General features: G+C 39.3%; 2 protein-coding genes across 5 annotated transcripts; one reads left to right on the plus strand and one right to left on the minus strand.

Annotated features, from left to right (window-relative positions):
- Positions 1-1,254: 1,254 nt before the first annotated feature.
- THNSL1 (threonine synthase like 1) lies at positions 1,255-9,360 on the minus strand. 3 transcript variants are annotated; one of them, XM_020801483.3, is made up of 2 exons: positions 9,270-9,360; positions 1,255-5,180 (listed from the first exon to the last, which is right to left on the minus strand). In XM_020801483.3, the coding sequence occupies exon 2, from the start codon at positions 5,138-5,140 to the stop codon at positions 2,921-2,923; it is 2,220 nt and encodes a 739-aa protein (XP_020657142.3). In that variant the 5' UTR covers positions 5,141-5,180; positions 9,270-9,360; the 3' UTR covers positions 1,255-2,920. The 3 variants fall into 3 exon arrangements, with proteins under 3 accessions (XP_020657142.3, XP_078234760.1, XP_020657151.3); XM_078378634.1 differs by lacking the exon at positions 9,270-9,360 and adding an exon at positions 6,488-9,263; XM_020801492.3 differs by lacking the exon at positions 9,270-9,360 and adding an exon at positions 6,258-9,263.
- Positions 9,361-9,421: 61 nt separating this feature from the next.
- On the plus strand, positions 9,422-19,972 carry ENKUR (enkurin, TRPC channel interacting protein). 2 transcript variants are annotated; one of them, XM_020801524.3, is made up of 6 exons: positions 9,438-9,617; positions 10,721-10,814; positions 14,112-14,257; positions 15,724-15,950; positions 17,454-17,600; positions 18,386-19,972. In XM_020801524.3, exons 2-6 carry the CDS (start codon positions 10,738-10,740, stop codon positions 18,557-18,559), a joined length of 771 nt encoding a protein of 256 aa, XP_020657183.3. In that variant the 5' UTR covers positions 9,438-9,617; positions 10,721-10,737; the 3' UTR covers positions 18,560-19,972. The 2 variants fall into 2 exon arrangements, with proteins under 2 accessions (XP_020657190.3, XP_020657183.3); XM_020801531.3 differs by lacking the exon at positions 10,721-10,814 and having other exon boundaries at positions 9,422-9,617.
- Positions 19,973-21,504: the final 1,532 nt, after the last annotated feature.

Raw genomic sequence — 21,504 nt, forward strand, 5'->3', positions numbered from 1 at the left:
AGCCTTTTAGGACCATGACAATAATGCAAGCGTTTGGAAAAGATTTCCTTGGCTCCAAGAAACTGCTCCATGGTACACCCCTCCTACTCACATCAGCTGTGCAGGAAGGACTAGTACCAGATGCTCTGTGCAGTGACACCAGCAATGGTGTCACCCCTTCTAATGATGACATCCCTTTGTCTTCCATTTCAATCTTCCCTAAACATACTGTGTCCTTTAAGTTCTACGCTAGGGCTGGACAATACACAACTGTGGAAGAAAAAGGATACTTATGATTCCCATCACTCTGCTAAAATTTGGTGGCAGCATGGGGTGGGTGTGTAAACTGCAACAGGATCGGAGAGGGTGGCCAAAACTGCTCTGCCAAAGGCATCTTCAGACAAAATACTTTTTGTTTAGAGATACAATATAAATGAATAACATCCTATCTGTGAGTACAGCCTCATTATGCCTAATAGTAGGGAAGGCACTGCTTGTCAGGGAATGGTGGGGCCCACTGGTATTCAATCAGTCTTGCTTTTGTATTTGCTCTGGAATGATAGGTGAGAGCCGTTTTAAAGGACTTAACCATACTGGACACCCAAACAGATTCATATGGAGCAGATCTGATTAAAACAAAAAGTCTCTGCACACATGCTGCCCGTCGATGGGATTAAACCAGAAGCATAGCAACCTTGCAGTGGCTCTCATTCTTGGGTCCCCAGATGTTTTTGGACTAAAACTCCAAGAAGCCTTCCCCACTAGCTGTGCTGGCCAGGATTTCATAAAGCATAATAGACATACACAACTCAAAGGCAACCATAGTTTTGCTCACATAAGTTAGGGAGGAAATACAAAGACATATGAACCTCCTGATTTGCCTCTGTAACCACAACTACTCCCACTCAGTGCAAAGCTGGATTGCTGTAGGAGGTCACCCAGATTGACCTTTCCTAAGCTTGGCAGAAGATCTCGGCCATGAGAAACCTTCACTAGCCAATGATGAAGATAACAGAACTCTCTCAACATATTTGGACCATGAAGTGTTTCTCTGCCTTTCTACAAAACCTATTTACTAACATAAATTGGGATTAATTCCCTCCACTAGCTTATTATACATTAAAAATATAAATAGCTTGGAGGAATCCCTTAATGCAGTTCCTGATTTTGAGAAGAAAACTATTTTTATCAAACTGTTTGGAATGCCATCTTGTGGTTAGAAGCTGAATGTAACAATGTTTCTATTAAAACTTGTTTTGATCTATAGACAGAAAGTTATTTCTTAAATAAAACATCTTGCTATTCCTTTATTGGTGAGCCAGATACATTTCATGGGGTAGACAGTGGCCTGCAAAAACCCATTCCACAATACATTTGGTAGCCTTTAAGGGTGTCACAGGTAACTTTTTTATTATTACTAAAACACAATTGCCTTTCTGAAATGTAATGCCATTATTTTTAAAGGCAGAAAGAGATACAAGAACATGCCATAATATCTCGCCACCTGAGATATTAAGTAAAATATATGTAACTGATTTTATTAATGTCACTGAAGCATTCCAGCCTGATTCAAAGATTTTACATTTTAAAGAAAACAGATCAAGTAGCAAGCGAAAATATCTACTTGAAACTCTGGAGAGGTGCTGTTAACTAGAGTAGCACCCAAAGTTGGTGAGATAGAGATGTAGTCTGACCTGGTAAAGGTTTTTGCACACTTGTAACACATATTATGTTTGCTTTATAATAAAGATGTTATGTTAGCAGGAAAAACAGACATATCTTCCCCATTTCAACAGCTAAAGTGATTTAGAGTGGACTCAGTAAAATCAATGAGACTTCAGTTAATGATAACCAACTTTGAGCCCAACCCATCAACTCCTACTGCAGTCATTGTGCCAGCAGTGTGAAATACCTTTATATTTGTTCACCTTATTTTGCCCTTCAGATAATTTACAGTACTAGCTTTACAACACTCCCATGTATTTCAATCTTTGTAGGTAGCCAAAGCAAAGCCAGAATACCTCTATATATGACGCTTTAGATTTTTCATAGATTTCCTTGTCTTAGTTTTCAAAATGGCAAAAATTCAGCCAGCTTTTCACGCCTAAATTGCACCACCTCTTTTCCTTGCCTCGTGCTATTTGTTCAATGTGTACTCCAGTTGCAATTAGGCATGGTAGCAGAAATCTACAGATTAGAGCTCTCATTTTACATCACTGAACAGCAGCCATGAGGCTGTACATGCCTTGGACCAGGGTCATGGCACTGCTGAAGGCTTAACCTGGCCCTAACTAGAATGAACCTTGAACCTGGTACTTGCCCCAGTATATCCAACACTGTCCTTGCACCCTACAGGCCCTACAAACCAGTTTCAGAGGGCTTGAAGACACCCAGTTTGTTTTTGGTGCTGGACAGGGATGATACACGGGTGTGTGTGAAAACGCAACCCTACCACAAACTACTTGGATTTAAGTTACTTTTAAAAATCTAACTACAGTGGACCCTCTACTTAAGGAATTAATCTGTATTGGAATGGTGGCTGCAAGTCGAAAAGTCTGTAAGTTGAATCTCCATTGACCTACAATGCACTGAAAACCGATTAATCCCATAACCAGTGGTTTTTATTCTATTTTTATTCCATTTTGGTTTTTTTTCTGGTCTGTAAGTCGATTCTCTGGCTGCAAGTCGAATCTAAATTTTGCAGCCAGTGAAGTCTGTAACTCGAAAAGTCTGTAAGTCGAGCCGTCTGTAAGTCAAGGGTCCACTGTATTTGATAGAACACTATTTACAAAACTTGATAATGTTTACTAAACATTTGTTAAAATACACTTCTAGATGTATTTTAACAAATGTTTAGTAAACATTATCAAGTTATCCCACTTCTAGGTGGGAGAAAAATAATCACAGCAACACAGACAGCAAATATCAAGTAGGCCCCCAGTTAGAAAACCTTCATGAAGTGGCTTTGTATTAAGGCTTCCACATGTTCCATAAGGACAGTCATATCTGCACTGCAGGCCTCATTGGTCTGCTTTTCATTCTTTTTCAAGGCCTCCAAGAGACTTTTATGGACTGGTGGCAGAGGGTTATAAGAATTCAACAAGTGAAGTTGACTTAATGGAGTCTCTTTTAGTTTATCAACCCTAAGTGCCTGCAGGATAGCAGGTGCAAACTTAGAATAGTGAGCCGTGGAGGAAATGATCACTGGGCATGTTTTATCCTGCAGTCTATCTGCAACTACTTTTGCAATGGCTGTGTGGGTGTCCATTAGGTACCCAGTGGTACTGAACACAGAGTGAATAGCAGCCAAACAGTCCTCCTCAGAACACCAATCGGCCATCAAGTCCTCCTGAAGTTCTTCAAGGAGACTTTTCTGCAACTGGAAGCAGCCCTGATTTTCCAGACTGCTAAATAGTTGTGTCACCAGCTGTCCGTCTCCATTAGCAAGCCAGTGCAAATGCCGTTCAAGGTTGGAAGACTTCAGAATGTCTATGGCTGGGGATAAACTTTGCATTAATTGCCTTCCCTTCAAATTATACAGGCCTGTTCTTATAAACTCAGTCAAGACATTATTTTGATTGGAAGCACAGATAAATTTTCGTATGGGAATTCCCATTGTTTTTGCATACATTGCGGCTAATATGTTTCCAAAGTTTCCTGTGGGAACACAGATGTCCACAGGAGTTCCAAATGAAATTGTACCTTGCTCAACAAGGTTCAGGTATGCAGAGGCATGATAAACCACTTGGGGAAGTAATCGCGCCCAGTTTATAGAGTTTGCTGCACTTAAGGTTGTTCCATACTCCACTGCCAGAAAGCCAGTGTAATCGGGATTGGTAAATATTTGCTTGATGGCAGATTGGCAGAAATCAAAATCTGATTTTACACCTAGCACTTTTGTATTTGCTTCCTGGTAGCCAATCATCTGCAGTTTCTGTATCTGGCTAACCCCATCTTGAGGGAAAAAAGTGATCACTGCAATCCTTTGCTTATCAGTCTCCTTAAGATGACTAAAACCATCTAGGACTGCACTTCCAGTGTCACCAGATGTAGCTACCAAAATCAAATAATTGCATGTTTTAGGAATGCAGTAGGCAAACAGATGAGGCATGAACTGTAATGCCAAATCCTTGAAGGAGGCTGTTGGTCCATGAAATAGTTCCAGAAGAAACTGATTGCCCATCAAATGCCTAACTGGGGCAACTTTAGGGCACGTAAAATTCTGTCCATATGCAGTCTTAACCATTTCCCACAATTCGGAAGCAGGTACATCAGCAGGATGTATACACCTTTCCAATATAATCTGAGCTCTTTCGGCATAGGTTGCCTCTAATAAAGTTTGCCATTCTCCAGGAGTGAATTTCGGAAGCCCTTTCTCAGGAACAAACAGTCCGCCATCCGTTGCTAGGCCCTCAACAACAGCATCGCTGAAATATTTGACAGAGCCCTTCCGCCCATCTTTCCTACTGCCCTTGAGACTCCTGGTTGAAATGAAGCCTTCTGACTCAGAGTCTTGATACCACTTAACTGCATGAAGCACTTTGTCAGCGACAGCCTCTGCTGAAATCCCATTCTCACAAAGGACACGGACGTGGTGCCACTTTCTGTAAAACTGCTTCCTAAACTCAAGTATGTTTCTCATAGAAGTTCCAGGAGCCTGGCCAACAATACGATCCACTTTCATTAATTTCAGCCGCTCTATTATGTGTTGAGAAGGAACATCCAGATATACAACAATCCCATTTTTCTTCATGTGCTCCATGCCAGCAGCATTCATTGGGTTAGATCCAGAAAGGGAAATTACACTTCCAGAGACTGAAAGATTTAACAGGGCTTTTCCTTCCTCTTCTAAAAATTGCTTGTTACCAACTTCCTTCAGTTTTTCTGCCACACTCATGTTCCAGGTTGTTTCAAGAACATCGTCATCCACATCTATGAAACGACAGTCCAATTTCTGCCCTATTATTTTTCCAACTGTCGTCTTCCCAGCACCAGGAGGTCCCATCAAGACAATATTCTTGTCCCCAGCAAGAGAATGCAGCAACATCCCTGGCTTCCAAGCAATTATGACAGGTCTTGGGCGGAAAAACTTGAAATTCATATTAGAAACCACATTGTGAGTCAGTAGCTTCAAATGCCAGTTCCAAGTTGCATGAAACATCTTTTCTTTCCTCACATCAATTTCACAAGGAATGGAAATACTATAAAGAAGAAGGGGAGAATTAGCTAAGGAAAATACTTTTAAACTCAACGTTTAAAACAATTATTACAACACATTACAAGACATTTTTGACTCTCCTATCTTGAGAGAGGCATGTTTTTAATAAGATGTTTCACCCTTCTGAGACCTGATCACAACACATCACTTTCCGCAATAAATGAAGTTCGTATTTCACCTTCTATGGCATTTTCTCAGAAACTGGTTCACCTTCAAAGTGAACCAAACAGTATCCAAAAGTATAGCAATGTTGTTATTCTTCAGCAAAGTAAGGCTCATGTGGATCTTTAGAAGATTGATTAATTCACTAGTTTTTAGGGTATCACACAGCTCTTCATTGTTTTACCTTTAAAATGTGCATCTGTTCACTGTGTATTACATAAAGCTTTAACAGTATTTTTTAACCATACGTGGCATTACTGTGGCCAACTGCAAACAGATTAGAACATAACAAGTTCTAAAATTGAAAGGCTATGATGAATACTCAATATCACTGACTCTACTGATAACATTCTCAAAATCAATTTTAAAAAATTCTCAATGGCCTATAAACAAGTTCCCCAAAAGAATGGCTAGAAATGATAATATATGATAATATATAATGATAATATAAACATTTTTATATAAAAATAGATAAAGGACACATTAAAACTAACCACTGCACAATAACATACATGTAGAATGTGGTCACTGCTTACAATGGAGTCATGATTCTATCACAACCTTTACTATAAAAACAGATACCTACAAATACAATTCCCCTTTCACTTGTTTGTCAAATGGTAAACTTCCCAACAATTTTAATTATGCCAGAGTGCAGAGTAATATATTTGTACAAACAAGCTCTCCCATCTTGGTGCCCTCCAGACTATTTATGTCATTTTTGTTCAGGCTGTCCACTATAAAACAGTTATCAAGTTGGCTAACAAACACAATTAAAAACAAATTAGACATGAAAATCCTAAAACCATGAAAATAATAGTAATCAAAGCAATGGAAAGCATCACAATAATTGGCAAAATTGTTTAAAAGGCCAGTTTGAATAGAGCTGTTTTCATACCTTTCCTAGAATAGAAATGTAAACTGATTGTGTGGCCATGATGGCTGGAGTTGATAGTATTTGTAGTTTCATGCATCTGGAAGACACTAGATAGAGGAATGCTCTTACACAGAGTCCTTACTTGAATCCCGATACATTTGGGACCTTTAAACATAAACCTCCCAATAATAATGTTCAACTTAATATGTTAACTCACAACTTACTGTTACAAGGATATGCCTGTCTAGTACCTTCAAAGTGGACAGTTTTAAAAAAATTCCAGATGTGAGGTGCTCTTGCTCAAGAACCACGTTTGGCTATTTGAAACTTAATTTAGACTGAACAGAATAAAAGAAAGAAAGATCAGAATGAGGTAACCGCTACACAAGCAACTGCTCTCCAGAGAAAATGGGTGAACTATCACAGGGCAAAGAGCTCTCTCCTGCACTGATCAAGGCACATGTGTTGCTAAGGTTGTAGATCCACTTTGTTTGCTCTGGGAAATCAAGGGCAGCATCAACATGAATTGCAAAACAAATAGCCCACAATATTAAGCAAGAGTCAGAGGACTAGAAAAACTTTGCGTATTTTCTTTTCCTTTTAAAAAGTAAAACAATTTAGCTCAGAAACAATGTAACATTGCATAGAGGACAGGTTTGCTGCTTTAGTTAACAGAGATGAAAAAGAAACAATGGGTTGACCCAGACAGTCATAGTAGGACTCCTGACATCAATAGGATTTAAGGTTGTGGCTAACTTAATTCTCATTGATTTCAGAAGGCCCACTTTAATTAAATCTGGATCATCTATCTCAGCATTTTTTTTCTTATAAAAGCAGGAATGAGTATATTACAATTGTCTAATTGGAAGCTATCAACTATACACAAATGATTAGCTATGCACTATTGTCTATATTAGCAGTGTAACCCTACAGACTTTATTGAACTGCAATTCCCATTCAGAGTAAGCAAGAATAGCCAATAATGAGGGACGATTGTTGTCCAATCATCCCACATATTCGGCATCCCTGGAATAGATCAGATCTATGAACAATCACTGTGCCCACAGTGAATATTGCAAAAACAATATAAGTTGCATAATTCCCACTACAAGGCCATGGGGTTTAAGTTTAACTACAGCATCTTCAGTGAGATCCAAGTACAGTACAAATTAGTGTGGCTCCAAGCTATTCTCATTAAAGATCAATTCAGAGGATACTGATTTTGTTGAACTGTTTTTACATCTTAATGGGCAAAACCTTTTTGTCAATTTACGAATGTGTGAGAAAGGTGGCTTGATGGCACACAACAACTGAAACTGGATTAAGACTTGGTGGCAAGTTGCCACTGATGAACAAGTTGCTGTTTGTGTTCCTGGGTGCACATTTAAACTCATGATAAAAGCATAATACATGTTACAAAACAGTTGCATCATGATTAAAACTGATTATTTTATACACTGTACTGATTTCCCTTGCTTTTTAAATACAAGTGCAAATGAAATTGTTGGCACTTGGGAGATGCTTTACATGGCTGGTTACCGCCTTTATGTTTAACATCTTCCTCATAATCTGAGGAAAGATTATTATATTGCATACCCCTCAACTGCATATAAAATAAAATCATTCCATACTATATAAAAATTAAATTTTTAGTTTTATATTTTCTTATATACCTTGTTACATCCTTTTTGGTTTTGATTGTTTGTTTGGCTATTCCCATTTGCCATAGCTTTGATATTAATTATCTCCATATGTTTAGAGATATAACAGCTGTATAAAGGGAAGAGAAGCTAGCAAACTATGGAAGCTTTCTGTTAGACTGTCTTATCAATATTCAAAAGTCATTTTCTTGAAGCTATCTTTTTTTCTGTAGAATGATTCTCTAAAAAAATCATTGACTCTGAAGAAAAAATCACATGGGATGGAACACAGAACAAGGATGCTGCCTTAAGCTGAAGACCAAACTATCAGATACAGAAACATACATACTCAGGGTTCCTATTGATCAGTATTAAATATATGGTGCAGCTATTCCATGATTTTTCCTCAACAGATTTCCTCTGGTTAAGAAAACAAACAAAAGGAAAAAAACGGAAACACTAGGTGACACTATCAGTGTATCTTGGTATATATTCTTCACAGGTTCATAGTTCACAAAGGTTAATGCCACAACAGACCTTTTAGGTCAAGGATGTGGAACTGTGGCACTCCATGGGCTACTGGACAACAATTCCAATCATCCCTGACCACAGACAATGTTGGCTGTACTCATGGGTGTGGAATCCATCAGCACCTGGATCAGCACTGGCTCCTACCTGCTTTAGGCTTTGAAGTGTCATAAAGTTATTTCCAAAAAAAGTAGCCACATTAATCTGCAAATTTTTCCAGAGTCAAAAAAATAGTAATAAAAAAGGACAAGGGGAGCACAAAATAGGTATAGCACTTTAAACACTAAGAGCTTTGTTTTTGTGAGCCTTTGAGAATCGTCTTGTGTCTGTGAAAATGGAACTTAAGGCACAAAATCTCTATTAGCTTTTAAGGTGGCACAATTTTTTTTGCCTTTTCCCCCCCAATAAAGCTTTGTTGCAGTAGCTCATCCTTCCTCAATCAGGGTCCCTCCTGATATTTAGGACTACAACTCCCACAATCCCTTACAGTGGATCATGTTAGCTTCATTAGGTTGATGGATTCTTAGCCTAGAACATCGGGAGGGCACCAGATTAGGAAACGACAAGCATACTAACAAGATTATCCCTCCAGAGTTCTTCAATTAAGGTCCGCGACAGGGCTGCCTCTCCCCTTGTGTTGTATTTCAGAGCTGGCTCTGACCATCCATCAGGGGCTTCCCATCTTTCACCAAAAGGTGCTTTTCAGAGACAGGAAAGCTTTTTTCCTCACGAGCAATCCAGGAGATTTCCCAGAGCAGGCCTCTAAGGACCCATGATGAACGACAAAGCCAGCCGCAGAAAGGATAAACTTCTCTGTCCCAGTAAAACACCTCCCGCCATTATGCAGCCAAACCCGCACACGTACATACGAGCTCAGCGCATGCGCAACATCCCACGCCGACGTCGCCCCGCCGCCCTCCAAAAACCCCTCCTCTCGTCCTATGCAAGCGTGGCGTCACCTGCCACTGCGCCTGCGCGCCATTTCTTCCTCTTCTTCCCCCCCCCCACCTTCCTCTGTTCATTGTTTGGTAGCGTTCCGGAAATGGAACGGCAAAGGTCTTCCTGCGTTCCACCCACCCACACGTTACTAAGCAATTGTATCCAAAGGCAACCAAACAGTGGGCAGATAGTTTCGCTTATTGTAAGCCTTAGTCTGGGTTCGAATGAGCGCGGAAAGGGGCTGCCAGGAGGAACGAGGCGAGGGACGGGGAAGGTGAGGCGGCGAAGGGGAAGGGAGAGAAAAAGGGAACGGAATTGAGAAGGAAGCAGCCCTCTTGGGGAAGGGTAGTTTCCTACCGTGTAGTTGCGAAGCAAGCAGGTGGTCTGAATTGCCTTGTGCCCAGCAGTAGGGAGAATGAACACACTGCTCCTGTGGATTTATTGTGGTGTTGATTCCCCACCTTCCGTGGAAAGCTCAAGACCCTTTTTTTTCTTTATTCTCTTTGTCAACCATTTTATCTTCCCGACAGCCCTGTGAGGTTGGTTGCCTGGTGGTGTCCCGTTTTGGCAGAGAGCGGTTCTGCAAATGTATCCGATCAAAGAGGGATTCTTCCCTTTGCCCGGATGCAAAGGGAGTCTTTTTTTTACTTTGAGATAGCACTTTGGACCTGCACAGAAAGTGTGTGATTTTGTCACAAGAGTTATGATCCCCACAGTTTTGGATAATATCCACACCTTATGTGCATATTTGTGCCTGATGTGTGCCAATGGGTCCCTGGCCATTTACCAAGATGCAAAAGACAACCAAGCCAATGTGGAGCCCCTTTAGTGTGCATGGGTGTTTTACATAGACAACCCCAGCCGGATGCAAGTGTTTGCAAATAATACCTTAGAACTGCAGAGCTAGAAGGGACCCTATGGATCATCGAGTCCACCCCTGTCAAAAGAGGCACAGTGGGGAATCAAACTCCCAACCTCTGATGCCTAAACCATTGAGCGTATCCAGCAGCTCTATTTTCTGCATTGCTTAACAGGCCAATACAGATTATCATCTTATCTGGTGGTTATAAGCACTTACAGGTTCATAGAGTAAAAAATTGTGGTGATTACTTGATAAGTTATTACTTGGTAAAGTTCAACTGTATGGATCCACAGAAGAAGCTGGGAGCAACAATAAGTGACTTTAGGGCAGAGAGTGGGACAAGGTGCATGAGAAGGGGAAAAGAAAAAGTGTGGGAGAAGTTAAATGAAGGGAAAGCAGACAGGACCTGCATTCACACACATGGAGAATGGAAATGGAATGTTGCCTGTATGAGGGAGAAAATGGGACTAGATTCCACCTCGTAGCCTGAACAATCTAAACTAAATTATCTGCAGACCGTATCAGTGTGAAGATGACAGCACTGTGCATGGAGGAGAGCATTTACAATCTTCTACCACGAATTGTGGACAAGCCTATGAAACCACCTAGGTAAGGGGGTAAGAACTTGTCTCTTGGGAACCTTTCTGACAAAGCTGTCCACTTGCTGGTCAAGCTTTATATGTGTTAGTCATTTTCTTCCAAACGTATTAGCAATAATTTCTTAATTAAAAGGAAATGAGTTTATCATCTTACGTAGTAGCTTTTGATGCAAGTGGGTTGCCAGTGATTTTAATTAACTCAGCATTTCCAAGTCTTTGCCTCACAGAACATACCAAATACTGTAGTTAATTTGCCAAACACTTCAGTCACGGATTTGTTTTTGTTTTACAGTAACATTTAAATGTACAGTATTTTAGTGCTCTTTGGCAATTAGTGTTTTGTGTTCATCAATGGAACAAAATAAAGAAAAAGACTGTAATCTGTGCACACTTTCTTCATATAAGTGGCGCTAAATGGAAACTCAAGCTCAAAAACAACTTTGAAAACTATATATTGTTGCTCTGTGAAACCATATTTTAATTTTAAATTCAATGATATTTAAAGTGTTCTCCTCCTCCTAGATCGTTCTGTCAGAACCTCAATAGGTGAGTTGTTCATTCCAGATGTAAAAGGAGTGCATCATTAAGATGAGAAGATTCTCTGTTTATTCTAACATAAACTTTCTTCAGTCTGCATTTGGGAAATTAATTTGCTTTTGTGTTGTATTTGGTCATTTGGGAGATAAGAGTTTTTGTGTATGTGTGTCTGATGTCTCAGGCACAGTACTGCTGAAAGATCTGTGTTGGCAGGAGGACCAATTGTGTAAGAGAAGGAAATAACCTTTCACCGTAACGTATGTGACCTGACCCTCATTGTGCTTGGAAGGGCAATATCCAGGCTTGGGAAAGCTCTGAACTTCATACAAGCTTTTGCTGTTAGTGAAAGTACTTGCAAAATCTTTTGCTTTCCCTACCCATCTTCTTTGCCCTCCCAGAGGGGAGGTGATGTCTTCTAGCTGCTGTCACTGCTTAATGGGTCATTCCGGTGGCCAGATGATCAGTTGCCACCAACAGAAGGAACTGAAGCATCTCTACTGACTTGTCCCCTTATAGGTGACAACAGCTGTTTCTTCCACCACTGCAGACCAGTTGCCCAAGAGATAAATACAGTGGTGCCTCGACTTACGAACGTCCCGGCTTATGACCATTTCGAGTTACGACCAGCCCCGGCCGCAAAATTTTGCTTTGACTTGCGGTCGGAGCTTCCAGTTATGAACAGAAAAAGGCAGGGGGGGAAAGGCGGGAAATTCAAATTGCTAACTGTTGGTGGTGAAGAGGCTGCTTCTTTGTAGCTCATTCACCCCAATGGTTAGAGTGAGCGTGATCGAAGGAGGCTTCAGACTGCCTGGTAAGGTAAGGTGCTGCTTTCTGCTTTTTAAAAATGGTTCTGGGTGGGTTTTGCAGCGTGGTTTTGGGCTGGGGGGTTATGTTTCTATGCTGTGATGAGTCTTCGGTGGTTTGTTTGTTTTTTGGGTTTTTCCCCCATTTCCAGTGGGTCTTGGGGGTTTGGTTGCTTTTTGGTTTTTTTCCCCATTTCCAGTGGGTCTTGGGGGTGTTGGTTGCTTTTGGGGGGTTTCACCCATTTGGAGTTTTTCCCCCCATTTCCAATGGGTCTTGGGGGGGGTTGATTGTTGTGGGTTTTTCGGGCTTCTTGGCCATGTTCTGAAGGTGGTTTTTCCTAACGTTTCACCAGTCTCTGGTGCTTTTTGGTTTTTTTCCCCATTTCCAGTGGGTCTTGGGGGGGTTTGTTTGCTTTTTTGTTTTTTTCCCATTTCTGATGAGTATTGGGGGGTTGTTTGCTTTTTGCTTTGTTTTCTTTGCATTTGCAATGGGTCTTTCTTGCACGCTTGATTGCTTTTTGCTTTGTTTTCTTTGCATTTGCAATGGGTCTTTCTTGTACTCTTGATAGCTTTTTGCTTTGTTTTCTTTGCATTTGCAGTGGGTCTTTTTTGCACTCTTGATTGCTTTTCTCCCACCCCCTTCAGCCAGAAGGGATTAATCATGTTTCCGATGGGTCTTGCAGTGATATTCTTTGTGTGTGATTTTTTTCCCTTTGGCCGGAATGAATTAATTGCATTTCAATGCATTTTAATGGGAAATGGTGCTTCGACTTACAACCATTTCGAGTTATGACTGGAGTTTTGGAACTAATTAAGTTCGTAAGTTGAGGCACCACTGTAAATAGATAGTTAAATAGGTAGAGAGGGCAGCTGGGAGTAGCCAGTGTTCAAGAGAAAACTAGGTGCTGCTGAATGGTGTTTAATCATCTGTTGCCAATAAAACATAAGAAGCTACCTTATATTGAGGCGGATCTGTTGTCCATCAATAGTCTGTGGCCAAAGCATATGTTCAACCACTAAGCTGGTTAGCAAAAGAACAAAGTTTTTATCATAGATACCACCAAAGAGAGTCTTACCAAAAGGTAATGTCAAAATACATGTTTAAAAAAAAAAAAATAAGGACATTTTACTATCTTGTATGTTTCAATACAGTTTATGGGTTTGGGTTTCTTAATGTATGATTTCAAGTTGATGTCATCTTAATTTTTCAAGGTACGTTTCATATTTTCTCACAGATACAGTAATGTGGCTGGTATACAATCAGGGAGTCACTGAGCTATAAGTTACGAAGTGCACTTAGATGCAACACTTGCAGGGATGTTGATACGGCTGGGACATTTTTTGCTGAACCACTAATAGCACAATCACATAAGAGAAGCAGAAACTTCATTTTCAATGAATGGCAAATCAATACTGAAATTTAATTTAACTGTCTCATAAATGCTACACCTTTCTTAGCCCTCTAAGTAGGATTGCATAAAGTTATTGTGAGCTGAAGAAGAAATTCACCACAAATGGCAGATGCAGGGGAGGGATATCAGGAGACAGGTATCTAGTTGTCTCATGTGCTCCCAGAGGCATCTGGTGGGGCCACTGCGAGATACAGAAGCTAGACTAGATGGGCCCTTAGCCTGATCCAGCAAGGCTCTTCTTATGTAAAATAAATTCAGTATAAATTGGTGGGGAAAAAAAGAAACTGCTTAATCACAGATAACAAATTGTTGAACAGCAATACGTATATTCTTTCTGGCTACTTTTATTCCTCTGCTGATTAGGCTCTAGATAGGTGTGCAGAGTAAAAAGACACAGTGATGTTGTTTTCGAATACAAGTTTGAATTGATACTCATAACTGAAAGTTATTATTTTAATTTGATATAATATAGATATTTGGAATACAGTAACCTGTGGGAAAAAGTCACCTCCTCTTACACTAATTATTCTTTGTCTTTTTTTCTCTTTCCTAAAGATATGTGTCATCGTTTAGACCATATGTGAAACGTGCATTACAGCAAAGTAAAGCGCAGTGGAAAACCATTGGACCAGCAAAGGTTGAGGTGCCTTCTCCAAAAGATTTCCTTCTGAAGCATTCAAAGGAACCAAAGTTACCAAAAAGTATGTTTTCTGCTAACAATATTTGGAGGCACTTCCAAATGTATATAATGATGAAAAGATTGGTTATACCAATAGTGGAATTTCATTGTCACAAGAGTGCCCCCTGTGGATTTGAGAAGTATGACAAGTCCATGCCTATTTATCCAGCATAAATGTTCTCAGTACAGTGGTGCCTTAACTTACAAATGCCCTGACCTACGAATGTTTTAAGTTATGAAAAGCTCTGGATGCTAAATATTGCTTTGAGTTACGGTGCTTTGACTTATGAATGAAAAAAACCTTTCCTGCACTTTTTTTGACCTAAGTTCATCTTAGTCAAAAGAAGAAAAAAGAAACAATTCTGCCCCTAGTGGTAGAGTATGGATTAACCGGCTTTGCATTAGTTCCTATGAGAACTAATGCTTTGACTTATGAACCATGCCTTGACAAAAGGACAAAAACCAGCCAGAATGGATTAATTGGTTTTCAGTGCATTCCTATGGGAAATGCTTCTTTGACTTATGAATGTTTTGACTTACGACCACCGTTCCAATACAGATTAAGTTCGTAAGTCAAGGCACCACCGTACTGCTTACTCCAGGTGCTTATGATATTGAGTCATTTCTTCAAAATTATGAAACAGCTCGCTGCATCATAAATATTTCATTTTTAAAATTTTGTTTATTTTAGCCTTTGAGGCAGGTGGCCTTTACACTGCTTAGATTATCTTCCAAACTATGACATCCTGAAATTTTTGTTGTTCATATCTTGGGCAGTGCCACAGCTAATAATTATTACATGCCATCAAATAAGTTCTGGCGCATGGTGACCCTTTCCAGCATTTTCTAAGTATAGCATACTTAGAAGTGGTTTACCAAACTCTTCTTCTGGGGCATGGTCTGGGACTGTGCAGTTTGCCCAAGGCTACACAGGGCTGATTCTTGCCATGGGAGCACCTTGGGGAATCGAACTCCCAAATTCTGATTCATTGAACTATCCACAGCAGCCATATCTGATTTATTTACAGGGCAGACTGTAGTAGGATCAGCTTTAATCAGAAAGCCCAGACATGTCGTCTATCTCAGTGGTCCCCAACCTTGGGCCTCCAGATGTTCTTAGACTTCAACTCCCAGAAATCCTGGCCAGCAGAGGTGGTGGTGAAAGCTTCTGGGAGTTGCAGTCCAAGAACATCTGGAGGCCCAAGGTTGGGGACCACTGATCTATCTTGTGTGTCATGCATTACATCTACCACTGAGAATAACAGTCCTCTTTATGATGCACAGTGTCATAAGGAGACAAAGTATCTAAGGCTGGAAGATGAACAAGCAGGGAGGAGTAAAGGGCCAAAAGTGAAGCTAGGAGATACACAAAGTCCTTGTGTTAGAGCTTGCGTCATCGGTTGAAGAGCAGTTTTATTTTGATTTGTCTGAATTTCAAACATTGGAAAACCTGTAATACTTTCTGTACTGTTTTACTTTAAAAAACAGGGAAAAAAGATAAAGAAAGGAAAAAAATGGTAGAAACAACAGTTCCTAAAGTAACAGATCATCCAGTTATGGGAGTTCAGTGTACCAGGAATTTCATAAGCACAAATGCAGCTAACGTGATCATGGGAGTAGCTAAGAAACCTCAGCAAGCTTGTGTTGACCGGCGACAAGGGGATAAATTTCTCCTAGAAACTTCAGGACTTGTTCCAAGATATCTCAAGAAAAAGGTATGTTCATGAATGGCTTAACAAGGATGGCACTAATGACTCTTGTAGGCATCCTTCAGTCTCGAGAGACTATGGTAATGTGCTCTGAATATGAGCTGATGAATATACTGGTATATTTATATACCCAGCAATAGTGAAATCATGTACATGTGTACTCAGAAGCATTCAATAGGTGGTAAGTCTCATTGAAATCAATGGAATTTTTCCTCCAGGTGAGCTTGCATAGGATTGTGCTGTGTGTTACTTGCACCTATATTGAAATCAATAGGACTTTCCATCTAAATTAATTGGACTTAAAGCATAGCTGACTTGAATATATGAAATCCAACTCAGGAAACTTTTAAATTACTAGTTCCTGTTTCTAAACATCTTTACTATGAATCCTTCCAGAATGCTTTTTAGCAAAAATGCACTAATTGGTAAGACTATTTTTGTGTTAAGCTTGTGTTTACCTTTCAGTAACCAGTTGCACAACAAAGCATGATAAATACAAGATTCCAAGGGGGACGAAAGGCCCATATTTTGTTGTCCCCACCACATGAGAGTGGACAGCATCTATATATACTAATAGTATAATGTTTCATTTGACCCTCAGTCTTCTGTCAGCCTTGCACAGATTTTAATTAGGCTTCCCGTATGCCTAAAGATTACATAAATAAAATAATCATAAAGTAAATCACAGTATTTTCATGCAATATTCATTTAGGCAATGGATGGGCCTCAAAATGTCTAGAGAGTTTCACGGGTTTGGAGGGTTGTGCCTGGCCCCATGCCCCCACCTCAAAATATGTTGGGATTTGTTTTTTCACACACAAAAAATATTTTTAATGGAAAAAGCCAAGTTGCAGCCTATAGTGTAATTTAAAAAAAAATTGGTGGGAGTGCATGAGAGCTGCAGGGAGTTCAAAAGATGACAAAATTGACCCTTATACCTCCTAGAAGTTCACAAGGGTTCTTTCTGAACTTTCTTATTATTTTAAATTTGGAGGGGGTATGAAGGTGCTGAGAAGGCTCAGAGCCCTTAGGGATTCTGAGGTGCCACATATAGGCCCCTGTGGGCCACATGTTCCCCAGCACATCGGGGAACATCGGCCATTCCTTAAATATTGTGGTATGGTGGGAACAGTGTTCATAGTAGTGGAATTTGCAACAAATTGTTCCAGTCTGGAATGTTCCTGGGTCTTCTTTCTGTCCCCCATCTCTTTCCCCATATTTAATCAACATTCTATGGCAACTGAGAATATTCACAGGGGGAAGGATGTTCCCCAGGCATGGCGGTTTGCCCCTTTAGATCCTTCCCTGATGTCAGCTTACCTCCCCCTTTTTATGTAAAAGGCACTACATAATGATCTACACTCAGATAATGAATTCTGTTTTTAAATTTAGAAGTAATTAGAGACAGATCAAAGTTGTTTTTTCATTAAAGATTTCATTAAACATTTATATCGCACATAGATCTTTTCTTTGTTTGATTGATATTTGTAAGGCACATTCCTCTTGTAGGATTATGGTCTCACTCCTAAATATGTAACAAAGCGAAACGAAGAAGCAAGGAGAGCTCAAGAAGAATATGATGCTTACGTCAAGGAGACTCTCAGACAAAAAGCCATGAAAAGGCTGTCTGATGAAGAGAGGGAAAATCTTCTTGAGGTATTGTGTTGGCTTCAATAGCTATTGTCCCAGGAATAAAAGATAAATTGGACATCTCTGCAGGCAAAGTAGAAAGGATTTATTAAAAGCTTTATAATTCAGATAAGTAGTTTTTCACTAGATGGAGCTCTAGAATAGTTTATATGTAGGACTAAGCAAGTCATTGGATGTGACAGAAGTCTGGAACAGTGAAGAGTGTTAAAGGCCATTTTGAAAGTTACATTCCTCGTAATTTCATCCTCCATTGCATTCCTTGCAGAAACAGCATGCTACAGAACATAATAAAAAGTGGGTGCATTTCAGACATTTTTGGTCCACTCTAGATGCAGCCTTCTGTATCTAAGTTTATCTTATGTTAGAGCCTGGGAAATGCTGCCCATTGCATAGACACTGAAATCCTATGCATGTGTACTCTGAAATATATGACAATTTGTTTAATGGCTTTTACTCTAAGAAAAATGTATGAGAGATTGTGCTATTCAAATGCAGGCCTGTTGGATAGCTTAGTGGTTTACATATCTGGCTGTGGAGCCAGAGGTTGGGAGTTCAATTCCCCACACTGCCTCCTTGACAGGCTGGACTTGATGATCCATAGGGTCCCTTCCAGTTTTGCAGTTCAAAGGTTATTTACATGTTAACTTAAAATTAATTGAGTTCAGTGGAGCATACTTTCAGTTAAGGATTATACACTTTGGTTTAGGGTCCAGGTGAAGGATTGTAGATGTCATGGGTTTTGGGTATAATGAGGCTGCCTACTAATTCTTGTTTTCCTGTACTTAAAATAGGACCTGAAGAAGAACTGGGAAGAGTTGCATCAGGCCTTCCAAAGCCTTTCAGTAGAAATTGATACGATACCAAAGAAGCTTCACAAAGAAAGGCTGGAGACACAGATGAAACATTTTGAACATGACATTCAGACAATTGAGAAACACAAAGTGATTTATATTGCAAACAAATGACGACCTCATTAGGGGAAAAATGGATGGGAACAAAGTTTGTTTTCAGTAGAGAAACAGGAAACATCTATATATAAAAATTTAGGGAAAGTATTTCTATTTTAGCAAGTATCTTAGGACCTTACTTTATTTTACATTTTAAAAGTTTTATAGATAGTCTTGCCTATATTTTGTAATAAATAAAAATTATTTTTCTCCTGATTGTTCAATTAGCTGTATATTATAAAGACATCTAAAGGTTTCAGTTGTCTTTCAAACATTTAATGTCATATATGGTAATAATTCAAATAATTTTGTAAATAAGGAGAGTGTGGCTACAGAGTAGCAGATACTTAAACAGTGTTAGAACATACCTAAAAGCTCAAAGTTTTCTCTGTTTATAGGTTGGGTTTTGTTTTTGTACATAGCTCAGTGAGTTAGGTATCTGGCTGAAGAACCAAAGGCTGGGTTGATTACCCATTTTAACTCCTGGAAGAAGAGCCAGCCTGTTTAGCTTTGGGCAAGCTACACAGTCCCAAGGAAACCCCAGAAGAGGGAAATGATAAATCACTTCTGAGTACTCTGTATCTAGAAAACCCTGGAGAGTGTCACCATAAGTTAGAATTGACTTGATAGCATGTTATTATTTATTTTTTATATTATTTCTCTTAGTTTCTCTGTACAAAATGTACATGGTAGCTAGGAAAGAGATATAGCTTCCTGCAAATAATTAAAAATGGAAGGCAGTAAATACATAATAAAATTAACACAGGAATGATGTACACTCAGAACTTGGAAAAGTTGGTCTTTTTGAGTGCAATTCCAGGATTCACAGAAAGCACAACCAGTGAGAGATTCTGGAAGTTGTAGTCCAAGTAACTTTTCTGAGCTCTATCGTTCGTATTTTGCACAATTACTCATATTTCACATAAAATCAAGAATATACAACCACAAAAATGTGGTGTTATCCAAAGTAAAACTTATATCTTGGTATATCTTGTAGTTTTTAAATTTTAATTTAAAATTATTTTTAAAAATTTGTGGCATTTCTCATAATTTCCACTCTGTTTCTTTTAGATGTGGATTGACATACAATTTCTGGATAAATCTAAGAAAGCATAAGACTTTTTGAGTCTGTTTTAGACTGTCTCACATTGAATGGACGTTTGTTCATGAAGTTTGGTTGGACCCGGTACCAGATAATTGTGTATAGGACTGCAGTCTAAGGTTGTAAACTAAGTGGAAGTTATGTTTGAGTAACATGCATAGAATTGTGATGTATAGCCAAGGCTGGCATTTGGCCACATGTGGCAAAACAGCAAACTTTCCCTCCCCCATGTAGGCACATTGCACCCAAACACTGTCAATTTACATAACGTTTAAAAAAAATCACAGTATCACTTGAAATGCAATATTAATAAAAAGAATAACTTACAATTTGCTGCCTGCAGTGGCTGTCTGACTTTGCCAACAATAGAGTGCTTACTTTATCCTCGTTTCTAGATGTCCTGTTTCATGACCTATGCTAATGAGATAAAATATATCCAGAACATAATATATTTTTTTTTGCCTTATTATATGATCCTGCCTAGGAAGTCCTTAGCCCACCCCAATGAAAGTGATGAGAACAAGAAACCACAAAGTGGGATATAGGAGGGTGTTTTTTTTAATGAGACACAGATGGGTTAAATGGGAAGTATTGCAGGAGGACACTTGAAGCCCGTGGAATTACTATTCAAAAGAGATAAAGAGAATATTGCTATATACAGTACATGTGAAGATGTTTGTACAGTAGTTGGATTTTAGGCAATTAGACCACCATACCAATCTTGCTCTAAGCTCAAGTTTCATCATGGGGACAATATAGAACTTCCAATATTGTAAGATGGTCCTTTTGGTCACCAAAGTACCTCTATGAATTAGAAGTATTTTGTTGGGTAGGGAGTGCCCTAAGAAAAGCTATTTTATACTCCGGGATTATACTCCTGGCAAACAGGCATTATCAATAAGACAGTAATGCACACGTAAACTGTGCTGTATTCTTTACCTGCATTGTGAATTTGATCTAAAATCAATCATGCTTCTATCTCCCAATGATCCTGCTGCTTGGGGATGATGGGAGTTATAGTCCAACATAAGTGGGGGGCATCACTTTCAGATGAAAGGTAGACTAGTAATTTTCTGAAGTTGAAAGTGCCTTCAACTCTTAGCTGGCTGTTCAACTAGACCTGTTTTTGTTATATGGATATGGGAAGCCAGTCATCAAGGTACACAGTGGAGGAGAATGCTCTTTACTTGATGCATATGGAAGCGTCTATCAAACCAACACATGGAGCAGACCTATCTCTTTCCATTTGAAACAGATGTGTACTTTTTCATGAAGATCATCAATGGTGCTGATTATAGAAGGGAAAAATAGTATAATGAGAACCATTTGAGCTGCAGACACAATGAAAACATTCTTATTCAATTTGTTCTCTCCAGGAAGTTTGACAAAATACACTTAAGGAATCCTAAGAATGTTGCTGTATCTATATTTGCATGTAAAAGAATTGCCAGCTCTTGGGGCTGCAGTATTTTTGAACTGACTTGTAGAACCAGAATAGGAAAAGGAAGAAAGGTGAATAAACGCAATTGAGACTTTATTAGAATTTTCACTTTTACTGCAGGAAGAAAAAACCAAGCCAAGCACCAAGTCATTTTTATAGGACAATTTGATATGCATTGCTGTGTGACATATGTTGACTCATACCCATCCTATTGACCTTTTTTAAACATTTATAAAAATTGGTTGTTGTGGGTTTTTCGGTCTTCTTGGCCTTCGCAAATACATTTATAAAAATTATCAACCAACATTCCCATACTCCAGAAATTTCATCTATGCTAGTGATCTTGTCTTGACAGTCCAGAGGAAAACCTTTGAGGCCATGCAGCACAACCTAACCTCTGCATTAGATCTTTCTTTATAT

The sequence above is a fragment of the Pogona vitticeps genome, chromosome 6 (genome assembly GCF_051106095.1).
Source record: "Pogona vitticeps strain Pit_001003342236 chromosome 6, PviZW2.1, whole genome shotgun sequence".
Lineage (NCBI taxonomy): Eukaryota > Metazoa > Chordata > Lepidosauria > Squamata > Agamidae > Pogona > Pogona vitticeps.

Excerpts from the sequence above, each read along its gene's own strand:
- THNSL1 (XM_020801483.3), bottom strand. The coding sequence starts at position 5,140 with ATGTTTCATGCAACTTGGAACTGGCATTTGAAGCTACTGACTCACAAT.
- ENKUR (XM_020801524.3), top strand. The coding sequence starts at position 10,738 with ATGACAGCACTGTGCATGGAGGAGAGCATTTACAATCTTCTACCACGA. Across the intron at positions 15,951-17,453 it reads CAAGATATCTCAAGAAAAAG|GATTATGGTCTCACTCCTAA; the intron begins GTATGTTCATGA and ends TTCCTCTTGTAG. Across the intron at positions 17,601-18,385 it reads AGAGGGAAAATCTTCTTGAG|GACCTGAAGAAGAACTGGGA; the intron begins GTATTGTGTTGG and ends TACTTAAAATAG.